The 11,699-nt window shown below is 34.1% G+C and overlaps 1 protein-coding gene across 2 annotated transcripts; it reads right to left on the reverse strand.

Annotated features, from left to right (window-relative positions):
* On the reverse strand, positions 1,753-11,393 carry LOC107613051 (protein FRA10AC1). Of its 2 annotated transcripts, XR_002352973.1 has the most exons (12): positions 11,158-11,393; positions 11,004-11,071; positions 10,014-10,095; positions 9,795-9,878; positions 9,276-9,315; positions 8,492-8,537; positions 8,005-8,063; positions 5,908-5,975; positions 4,014-4,097; positions 3,178-3,242; positions 2,508-2,678; positions 1,753-2,201 (listed from the first exon to the last, which is right to left on the reverse strand). XR_002352973.1 is itself a non-coding variant. In XM_016314887.2 (11 exons), exons 1-11 carry the CDS (start codon positions 11,211-11,213, stop codon positions 2,137-2,139), a joined length of 717 nt encoding a protein of 238 aa, XP_016170373.1. In that variant the 5' UTR covers positions 11,214-11,393; the 3' UTR covers positions 1,835-2,136. The 2 variants fall into 2 exon arrangements, 1 of the variants encoding a protein (XP_016170373.1); XM_016314887.2 differs by lacking the exon at positions 2,508-2,678 and having other exon boundaries at positions 1,835-2,201.

An 11,699-nucleotide genomic window follows, 5' to 3' on the forward strand; every position in this document is an offset into this window, starting at 1 on the left:
TCCACCAAAATCCAATGCCCTCAATTTTAATGTCTCCAAACCTTGTTCACAGGCCAAGTCCACTAAATCTCTATCCCAACCAAATCCTATTACTTCTAAACTCATATCTCACAAAGTCTTCTCTCAACCCACCCCCTCAACCAATAATGCACAAACCAAGAAACCTAGTGCATCAAAGAAACAAGCCAAGCCTATTAACTTTAAACTCAACACATCTACAAAAATGCCTAGAAGATATATCACAAAATCACAAGACTGGAGGAAACAAGTAAGTAAGGAGCCAATTCACTTAAATGTTGATAGCTCATCTGATTCTTATGAATCTGCAGAGGACAGTTTCTACAAGCTACACATGCCACTTGAGTGTGTGGACTCAAGCAATGACAACGATGATGATGTTGGTCCTTCCAGCAATAGGAGAAAAAGGAAGACTGACAATGACAATGATAAAAGCAAGAAAAATGCTATTAATGATGAAGATATTTTTTGTCCCCCTTCAATGGATGCATCTGATTATGAGAAGGAGGTATATGATAATGAGAAAGAAGAAAACTTGCAATGTAAAGTATATTTTTTTATTATAATTAATGCCATTTAAGTATATGTATTGATTTTATTCTTTTTCTATCGGTGATGTAATGCATGAATATGTATGGCAGTGACTTTTTCTGATGATAGTTGAAAATCTGATCAACTGAAGACTCCACCAGACTCTGAAGATGATGCAGACCCATCTGTGAATCCCATCTTCATTTTATTCCATCTTGATCAAGACATTACATACTACTTAAGAAATTTAAAATTTGATAACATAATCATCATTTGTTGACTATAAATCCCAACAAGCTAAAACCTAAACACACACCAAAAGTAACTACAAAAGCGAGAAGCACTATTGTCATTATCTTCACGGTCTTAATATCACTCTTCAAGCTTGTCATCCTCCAATTTAACTCATGCAAAACTTCTTGTGGAATGAGTGTTGCACAAACTGATTCTTCACATCCATCAGCCCAATGAAAAAAATTACAAAGGATTCCATACTGCAGAGTGCAGAGTAAAAAACGCAGGTGAATCTAAACTCAAAGTGAAACCATCTTAACATTTTCTTCACAGCCATAACCTTACCTCATAGTTCGGACAACCATAAAATGGTCTACCAGGATTCTCTGCCGTCGTTGAGTACTTCATCACCGTTCGAAGCCTGCAATTGCAAAAAACGGTGCTTACCTCCCCGATTGCGCATTCCTTTGCTGCCCATAAGGTCTCCCTGCAGAGTTGTTCCTACTTGAGCTACTTTGGCTTCTCTCGCCACCACCCATCAACCACCACCCATCATCACTCACGCAGACGAGAAATCAATTTGAGTATTTGGGCGAAGAAGAGAAAGAGAGTCAAAGAAGAGAAGGAGACAACATAGAGGTTGAAGAAGAGAAGACAATAATTTGGAGATTAGGATTTTATAGTTAAAAATGGACTAATTTGGGTATTATTAAGCAATTCCAGATACCAATTTGAATCAAATTCAACCTTAGTACACATCAGCATACAGCTGGAACGCCCACATAGCAATTCACGCTCCACATCATCAACGTTTACACAGCACTTCTACAAAGGACTAACAGAGATGCACATTTTCGAATTTCAGGGATTTAATTGGTCATTTTTAAAAATCAAAGACTAAATTTAATAGCGATTTGAAATTCATAAACCATTTTGAACATTTACTCGAAATACATATTCGCAACAACTAAAAAAAAAAAAAGATTTTTCTCTTTGTAAATAATAATAGTTATTTTATCACTATAAAATGGATGAATATCTTACTCCCAAATGGAATAACAACCCCTTCCCCTTGTTTGGTCCCAGCAGTCATAAATTTTTCAATACACATACTAAATGTGGTTTTTCCCAGTACCAAGTAATTAGTTCCTTTTGCAAAGCTACTTTATTTACACTACATAGGTAAGCCATTCAATGTATCGTGCACAATAAAAATTTACCTACCATATTATAGATATACATAATCATAGTTGCCACAACATTCTCTGAGCGGTTTTACTGATTATCAGTAAGAATGGCTGTCCTATGAATGCCTAATCTTGTGTATCTCTTGCATTCCTGAGCCAATCATGATCAGGGGAACATCTCCTCGAGAAACTCGTCGAAGTTATCTTCATCATCAATGGCAGCCTTTTTACCTGTAAATGCATGTAGAAAAGAATTATAGCTATGAACCAGAAGAGAAAGAAAAAGGAAAATTGAAGCATATAAATGTTAAGACAAAAGAAACAGGCATTTCTAAGGGAAGAAGGCAAAGTGTATAGCAATCATCCATCACAAGACAACAATTAAGCCATATCCCAGCTATATGAGATCTGTTATACATAGATCAAACAATGCTAAAGTGCCTTATCATAAATCATGTTATTTTTGAATCACATCTCTTTTGATAATTTTCTTTAAATGTTTCTTAAGTTTCCCTCTACCTCTAACTACAGAACTACCTTTCATGTGATCCAACTTTTGAATTGGAGCCTCAATACTCAGCATACCTTCTCCAAACACGTCCATCCCATCTCAGACAAAATTCCACCATCTTCTCTATAATTGGTGCAACCCCAACTCCATATCATCCTACTTAAACCACGAATGCAAAATTCTACCAGTTTCACCATCTTAATCAAAGAAAGTAAAACATACATTTGACCCATCGATATAGCAAAACCGGAATTAATACCAAGCTTCTCATGCTCGTTAGATAAAACTTAAGTAATGACTAATGAGAGCAAATGATGACATGATGAGCGGCAAAACACAACTGAGAATGAAGCCCATAAGCTACATTTTGAATGCTCTTCACCCAATGTCAACAAAACCCATACAGCACAAAAAGTAATCGTTTCAAAGACAAGACTCAACCCTACCAATTCATTTTTTTTAGTTACAAGGCCCAGTAACAGTGATGCAATGTTAACCATTAAACCATTTTTAAATGCATTAATTCCTTTACTAGGCACAACAATTCGTGCTATGTTCCTCTAGTGATTCCCTGCCCCTTCCACAAAGAAAGAGCTTAAAGTGCTAAAATGATCATATCAATCCATCTAAAAATATACCGAAATTATCCCACCATCAGGTAAAAATGGCATTCCAGTTGAAAATAATAAACTGAACCTTTCCGTCTTCTATCTTTGCTTTCTTGGAACTCATCTAGATCATCAGCACTCTTTGACCGGTTCCTGAAATTGAAAAGATTAAGTCTCCATATTTTTTAGTCAATAACAAGTGAATTAATAAGCCAATAACGATGATTAATTGGGCTTGGCTCAAGCCTGGGAGGCAGGGGAAAAGCACCAATTAATCAGGGCCCTCCTCAGTATCAAGTCCAATGGTATTTCAGGGTATGTCAATTGTCAAAGAACCGAAAGGATTAGTCCAGCAATGCTGGGATATCATCAAAGCATAGTTATAAAAACCGACTAGACAATTAAGGTAGGGCCACTGGGTCATTAGTTCAACCAGTCAGTGGATCATTAGGTGAATACTTTAATTGCATAAATAAAAATTAACTAAATTAAATTGAATTGAATTAATTAATTAAATGAATATATAAAATATAATTCAATTCTGAATTAATATGAAAAATAGACTTTATATCTCAAAAAGCAGGCTAGCCAAGTGGTTGGTGCATATCACTGACATGTTACAGCACCCTGGTTCAATCATGGGCCATGGATATAATTAATGCAGAATTTTGTATGTGCATTGTACTCATTCACAACAATAGTGGTTCATAAACCGAATTGGTCCCAAACCCGGCCTGTTTACACTTATTTCAATACATTTGACAGCTGTTGGTTCAAATGCAAAACCAAGCTAGGCCAATGACCGGTTTTCCAATTGAACCGGCTGATCCAGTTTTAATACCACCAAAGGTTAAAATGAATTTAAAACAAAAGGAAAAGAAAAAGAGGAAGCAAGTGAACGAATAAAGAAAGATTCCTCCTTACCTCTTTCTTCTATCCTCTTCTTGTACTCTTTTCTGTAATTGTTCCTTCTCTTTTTGCCTTTTGTAGTTAAGTTTCTCTGCACATCTATTAAAAACTAATCAAGTGAAAAATTGAAACGAATCTTATCTTCCATAAAACCTTCAATTATTAAAAATGTCAAGCAAAGCTCTTAATGTCTTTGAAGGAGACACTCCTACCCAAAGGGCTGATAGTATACCGATAGACCCCATTCGTAACACAGATGTACACTAAGGAGGAAATATTCAGACTGGAAAAAGCTGCAAGACCTCAAATCCCTAACTGCCAATTTTGTAATGTAATCAACAACTACTTGGATGTAGTGTAAATTTGAACTACTCAGGGAGCAGTGTAGGTAGTAAATCTGATGGTGCAAAGAGAAAAAAGGTCACAGAGTAGGTAGGAATATATCACACACCATAGGTCGAGAGATTTAAGCATCTCAGTTATATTATTTAAGACAATAAAAAAAAATACAGGATGATGTAACCATAAGTTTCAAGTCGGCTAGTCAAAATGGAAAAGTACTTTGGGATTTATATGCGACAAAAAAGTACCCTTAAAACTTAAGTATAAAGTTTATTGCCCTGCCATTAAACGTTGTATGGAACAAAGTGTTGGGCAACAATTGATGCATGAACATAAGATTAGTGTGGCCAAAATAAAAATGCTTAGATGGATTAGTGGTCATACACAAATGGACAATATAGGAAACAAAGACATAAGAGAGAAAGTCAGCGAAGCACTTATTATTGAAAAGATTGAAGAATCCATCTTAGGTGCTTGGGCCTGTGGAGAGAAAACTGCTAAATGGAAAATAGACCAGTGATTAGGGCAAGGAAAGATTTAAAAGGATTTTGAATGAAGTGGTCAAAAGAGATTTAAGTATAAACGATCTTCCCGTAGACATGATACATTACAGGGCATAATGGCATCGTTTGATCCATGTAGTCCATCCTACGTAGAGGAATAAGGCTTCGTTGTTGTTGTTTTGGGTAGGAAGTTGGATAGTTAGGGAAGGTATAAGGAAGGGGCAGGAAATGTGAAGAAAAAGGATGAAATGAGGAACTTACAAAGAGAGAGAGGATTAAGCACTCTTGCATCCAATAATATGCATATCTTCATTTTCTAGGTGTTTGTTTTCTTCATGGTGTCTTTCCATCATTCTCTTCTAAATATTACCTTGATATTGGTTTAGTGAAGTTATCCACATTTCTATCTTATTTGCTAGAAATTCAGGCCCATTTAAAAAGGCCCAGTTTCAAGTGAATTCAAATCAGACACATAAATCACAGTGAACAAAAACCCTATGAAACAACCTTTAAATGATTATGCATCAAAAGTAGGTAAGCTACAGCCAACAACTATTCGTCCAGGGAGTCATGGTAATTTTGGGATTTGGAATTTGACAAATTGACTAGTTTGAAGGGCACCTGCAGATATTACATTTGGAAAACTCAGTTTCTATTACGGAATGTCACCAAGAAGTGCTCAAGTGATGGCTTCTTGTTCAGGTATTGTTGTAGAAAGCAAACTTTGTAGTGTCAAACAAATATTTTAAAATCTATATGGAAGTAAATTTTCTTGAGACATGCATTAAATTGTATTCTTATCACATCAGCATTGATTCTTAAAGGTAAATTCAGAAGACGAGAAAAGATTTAGACATCAATGCAATCCTAATCCAGCAATCACTTCCAAGGATAGGAATTTCAATCATTATCAGTATGTAAAAGGTACATAAGCAACAATTAAGAGGGTAGAAACACTTAATAAATGTGATGGGGAGCCTCATTCAGAAGGAGATATGTAAAACGACACGATAAAAAATACAAATGAATTTCCAATAAAACCAGCATGTATCGTGCCAACTCACCTCTCACATGCTACCAATTTAACCAATGCTTGTTTGTTTTCTCCAGCTTCGAAGTAACAAAAGTTAACCTGTAATATAAAATAAATGGTAAATTTTAGTGGGACACCTAACAAGTGATATGCAAATTACAGCTGTGCATTGCCCGGTGATAGAATTGATCGATGAAGGATAAAACAACGTTTTAACAAAACAAGCCAAACAAAATGGTAAAAATTACGGTGCTGTGCGCCTAATAAGTAATATGCAAATTACGGCTATGCATCATGTCTACGTAGAAGCCAGTGATAGAATAATATCATGAAACAAGCTAAACAACATCAAAAAACCAAGCATTATCCCCATCCTAAAAGTCAGAGTTTGTTACATGCATTGATGTCATTGCCACTTGGCTCTATCTAAAACCATACTTTCACTAAAACAGTTAGATCAAGCCAATCAAGGTCCTATTCAAGGGGTCTCTCCCCAAATGCTTGCTAAGGAATGCCCCATCCCTTTAGTGCTTATTATTTCAGTGCTTATTATTATTGTAAAATATTTTTTTTGTTTAAATTATAAGTACTTCTATTCTTTTATGTTTGAGTAAAACTTTTTGGTAAAAGCATAGCCACAAGGAAAGTAGGAAAAAAGAATATATTTTCTGAGAAGTTACATTCTTCATCTTTCAGGGAAAAAAAAAAAGGAATGCTTAAGGATAAATAAGATCTTAATATGACACCTAAACATTAAAATAATTGCTAGTCTTTCAAAAAATCTGTGGAGAAGCTCATCAAACTAAGCCCTCAATTGGAACAATCTTCTTTTCATCTCCATCTTGATGAACTAATGAAAAATGATCAATTGGTAACTGTTAGAATATTTACAAGTATCTTAGAGAGTGATAAGTTACATGTAAGGCAAGTAGGTTTCAATGATTCCTTTGAGGTAAGTCATGATTGAGCAAGTTCCTGTTGTGAGAAATTAATGGCAAGCATAGAAGATTCAAAGTTGTATACACATTGTAACAATATACCATACCCTATCAAATTTAGAGCTATCATTATTGATATAGCATTCAGTACATTTTCTCTCCTCTCAGTTTCTTTCCTTCTTGCACAATTTCCATTATTAGTTTTCATCTCTTGATTCCTTGAACAATCCCAAAGACGGAGTCAAGCTCATCATAGGTTCAAAAGAACAGCTACCAAATCATGTTCCACCAAGTTGGCTATATAGATCTGGTTAGGAGCTTGATACTTAGGAATTAGTTACATTACATAGGGAATACAAATCAGGAGAGAATGGAATCAGTTAGGAGTCTTTGGCATTTCATTAGCACCTTTGAAAGTTCAGAAGCTCTAACTGTTCTTAAATTAGTGTAGTCTTTCTAGGGATCTTGGCACTTTAAGATTAATCCAATCTTAGGTAGCGTTTGTTCTGAGGTACTAAGACGGAGATTGGGAGATTGGGATTCAGTATCATATTTGTTGGCACAAAGACTAGTACTAAAATTTCAATCTCTGTCCCTAAAATTTTAATATTTCAGTACTTCCAAAAAGTAGGGACGCAGGGGATTGAAATTTTTGGGGTCAGAGACTAAAACTTTAATAACATTTTATACCTAAAATACTCCCATTTCAATTAATTAATTCCAACTTTACCCTTTGTACAAATTAAATTAGAGCTTCATTCTTATTTCAGTCTCTGTCTCCCACTTTAAACCAAACACAATACTGAAAGTTATTTCAATCTTTGTCTCTCAGTCTCAGTCTTTGTCTCTCTTCCAAACGCTACCTAATAATACAGATTCATTTTAAATTTTTCTCCATATTTTTATTCCAGTTCTAACAAGATCGGATGATTGAGAAAATTATGCATAATAGGTCCGGATAATGTTCGTTAAGACCAATGATAATTGTATACCAATTTTAAGGTAACATCTTATTAAAATCATATCTTATTCTTAAGTATTTCAATTTATGTATAGCTAGCTCTCTTATGATTGGAGTCTAGTACAACCATAGACAGGATTCATGGGTTTTAATTCTGTATCACATTAGTACACACATAAGAAAATACCTATCAGAGTTTTCAACAGAAATTCAATAAATAAGCACTTACTTCATAGCTGGCTAATCCATTTCTCTCATCACAATGCTTGTTACCGCATATGAACTGCCCTGAAAAGTTGTGAATGAAAGTTTAGAACTATAAAACAAACCAAGACAAGTACTTCTGCAGCAATGCAAGCAGAATAAATCTAGAAAAGGACAAGGTAAATGATTCTACGTTGTTTATAAATGATCTCCAGCACAACTATATCGTGTCCCGCCAAAGTTTTGAAAGTTTGTAAATAAAAAAATGTTCCCGGATAAGCTTAAAAACTGGAATTAAAATGTTCTAGTAAATAATGAGAGATAAGGTGATTACGCTTGTATCTTTGGATGACAAAATGAGGGTTTTGCTCTTTCTCTTGAATAGTTGAGTTCGTTTGTAAAAAAAAATTGAGTGAAGTCTATAGAAATAACGCACAATATATGAGTTGCAGGAAGACAGGGACAAAGAGCAAGAGGATATTAAGTTTAACTAGCCAGTGAATAATTATTACCTTTGCCTGACATGACTTCCTTCTCTGTCCTCCACCTGAGACCAATCTACAAAGAAAATTCCATTCATCAACAAGTGATCCTTTGAGATGTACTTTAGATCACTTAAATTATTTTGACTTGAGAAAAACCCTCATCAACATCCCTAGACATGAGGCAAATCTAAAACACATTAACCCAATCTATACAAGAGAGGATATTACAAAGATATCCTAGGACGAGATTCTCAAAATATCCTCTATCACCAACTATCCTAGTTATCACGTTACACATCTCCTCATTACCAATAAACAGCTTTTCGCTTAAGCAAAATGGAGATCAATCAAAAGGCCAAACCAAAGTTAAACGGAGCTTCTTAACCGAGGACCTTACAATGAAAATAATCATAACAAGATGTATAGCTTGCAAGAACCTTAATAGATATCCACCCTGCCACTTAGCACAAAGGTAGAGGAACGTATTATAAATTCTGACCCAAGTGTAAATTTGATACACTGACATACCCACACCACCTCAAAAAAAAAAAAAAAAACAAAAAAAACAAAAAAACCGTCCAATGAGATTGAATCAGCATGAACTCCTTCTGTGCACTCTGTTTGCTTACATGGATAAACAAACAATGACTCATATGGAGGAATATGAAATATGGGAAGTAAAGAAACAGAAATTTTTGTCAAGGGCTCAACCAATGGTGATCTAATCAATTGAAGAGTGACCAATTTCGGATTACCACCCTAAACAACCATAATGGCACAACAATCTAGCATATATGTTGCAGACAATTACCTTACCACTCTTGTACTGCGACATGTCAGCAAGGCAGTATCTTGAAAAGATTTAAGGTAAACAAGCCAACAAGTGCAACAAAATTCACAGCAAAACTCATGGTATATTTAATAAACTTATTGTAAAAGAAAAATAAATAAATAAATATTTCTCATCAATAACAAACAAGTGAACAACAAGCTCAAGGCCACAACAACCCTCATGGTCACATTGTGGAAAAAATAAAGATTTGTAAAATAAACATTCATAAAATAAAAGTGTATATAAGGCCTGGTAGTCTAATAAAAAATATAAGGCCTGGTATAAGAATTGTTGACATATTACAGGCAACCATCTGAATTCAAGTTGAAATAGTTCAATAAATTTGCATTTTCAACAATCTTTTTAACAAATAAGTAAAACAAATTCATAATATGAAACCAACAAAAAGTAATTGAAAAAAGAATAAAATAAAATAAACCAGCATTCCTACTGTATATACAGTTTTAGCACAAAATGATCAAAGTTTCTAAAGGATACTCTTTAAAAAGCTTATCATAATAACGCTTCACCAGCCTTTGTTCCCATGATGAATCCATATCATCTTCCTCGGAGCGTATGAATCTTGCAATAGATTTAGATTAACAGAATTAAGATTTTGTCATATATGACACAAGTTGAGAGAAGAAATGATAAGGATAGAAAATAAAATGCCTGTACAGTTTTAGCTAATATAAGCTGTGAATATGATAATCCTACCTGTATCCTTCTCTTAGTGTGTCTTGATCTGTTTTGATAGGCAACTTTATATTTGAAGGTTTATCTTGCCTGTAGAAACTAACTGTAATGTCAAGAAATAAAAATTAAAAAATCTAAGATAAGGAAAAGTCTCTTGTTGGAAATAGTACCAAGATAATAAAATAAAATAACTTGGAGCACTTGAACTTAGGATTACATTACACAGAAATGCTACAAAAACTTCCCGGAAACAACAGCAACAATAGAAGAAATCTTACTACAATACCCTACCAAATATCAATACTTTTTGGAAAGGTGTTTCACATCAAACTTCCAGCAGAAAATTGAAGCAAATTAAAAGTTGCCACTAACAGAACACAGAAAACAGAAGAAGAAACACAACAAGCTAATTTAACTCTAGAGCATCATTATTCTTGAATTGGTAATGGCACCAGAAGAAAAAACATAAGAACAAGTTGTGAACACTAACAGGGTTTTACTTAAATTTCAGGATGATTGTAGCCTCCTTTCTTTCTCAGAGGAGGAGATTGTTCATCATCCATTTTCCTGTAGGACATAAGGACCCAACCAAATCAAAATGCTCAGGATTTGATTAATTCCTTTTGTCCATTTATAAACAAAAATTATTTGAGGGTGCTATTTAAAAAATCAAGCTTAATAATTTCTATCCACTAAAAGAGAATCTTAAACAAGCATTCAAGAAAATTCTTGAATTGTAAAACTTTTTAAGGTAACGGAAATAAAGCACCAAATCATTCATAAAACTTTTTTACACTGGGCAACCAATTTAAATTCTTAAAAACATACACATAATAATATAAACTCTTCTTGGTTATAAAGCAATTGACAGTATCAAAGATCACTAAAGATGAACACATTCCTACACTTTCACAATTCAATCAAGAAGAACAAAGCAAAACAACAATAATAATAATAGTCAAATTGAAAAGAAGCTGTATAGTTATAACTTGAAATGTGGAATCATCATACCATAATCTTTTATGAATTTTTTGTGGCGATCGTATGCATTGAGGCCTCGAATATGCGCCTGATACTGCCTGAAAAACATTCACGTTATGGAACCCTAAAGAACAAGAAAATAATAAGACGCAGAAATAAAGAACAAAGAAGAAAAAATACGCACTGTTTTCTCTCTTCTCTTTCGAATATCGTGGATTTTAGAGAACCAAACGAGGCCATGTTTCTTCTCCCTCGACGACTCAGATTGCCTTTGTCGATCTCTGTTCGCCGCCGGTTGCCCTTTGTTCCGGAGTGGTGCTGGCCTGATGGAAGCGATTTTGGGCCCGTGGGTTTTAATTATAACTGTTTCCTGAAGCCCAACAGGGTCTAAAGTAGATATGAGAAGGTGTTGTCTTCCTGAGAAAAGTATAAAGTGGTTCTTTAAGGATTAGAAAGAATATACTATTTTTGTGGCTCTAAAAATTTTTTACATTATTTTTTTATATTGTTAGATTGGTCTTAAATTTTTTTGAAATTTTAGCTGTCGAGGGTATATTTAATACAAATCGAAAATTTTTTGGACAAAATTGAAACAAAATAAAATTTAGAGGTATTTTTAAAATTTTTGCCAAACTTTAAGGACAAAAAGTATATTTATTCTAATATATATAAGTAAATATCAGCTTATATTATTCATACATTTTTTTAAGACTAATAAGGAAAAAG

Source organism: Arachis ipaensis, chromosome B08 (genome assembly GCF_000816755.2).
Source record: "Arachis ipaensis cultivar K30076 chromosome B08, Araip1.1, whole genome shotgun sequence".
NCBI classification, from domain to species: Eukaryota; Viridiplantae; Streptophyta; class Magnoliopsida; order Fabales; family Fabaceae; genus Arachis; species Arachis ipaensis.

What these genes read in the sequence shown, in the direction of transcription:
- LOC107613051 (XM_016314887.2), bottom strand. Translation starts at nt 11,213, where the DNA reads ATGGCCTCGTTTGGTTCTCTAAAATCCACGATATTCGAAAGAGAAGAG. An exon ending in CGCAGTACAAGAGTGGTAAG is followed by an intron (nt 8,538 to 9,275) that starts GTAATTGTCTGC and finishes TTTTCTTTGTAG; the next exon opens with ATTGGTCTCAGGTGGAGGAC. An exon ending in GAAGAGGATAGAAGAAAGAG is followed by an intron (nt 3,243 to 4,013) that starts GTAAGGAGGAAT and finishes TTTCAATTTCAG; the next exon opens with GAACCGGTCAAAGAGTGCTG.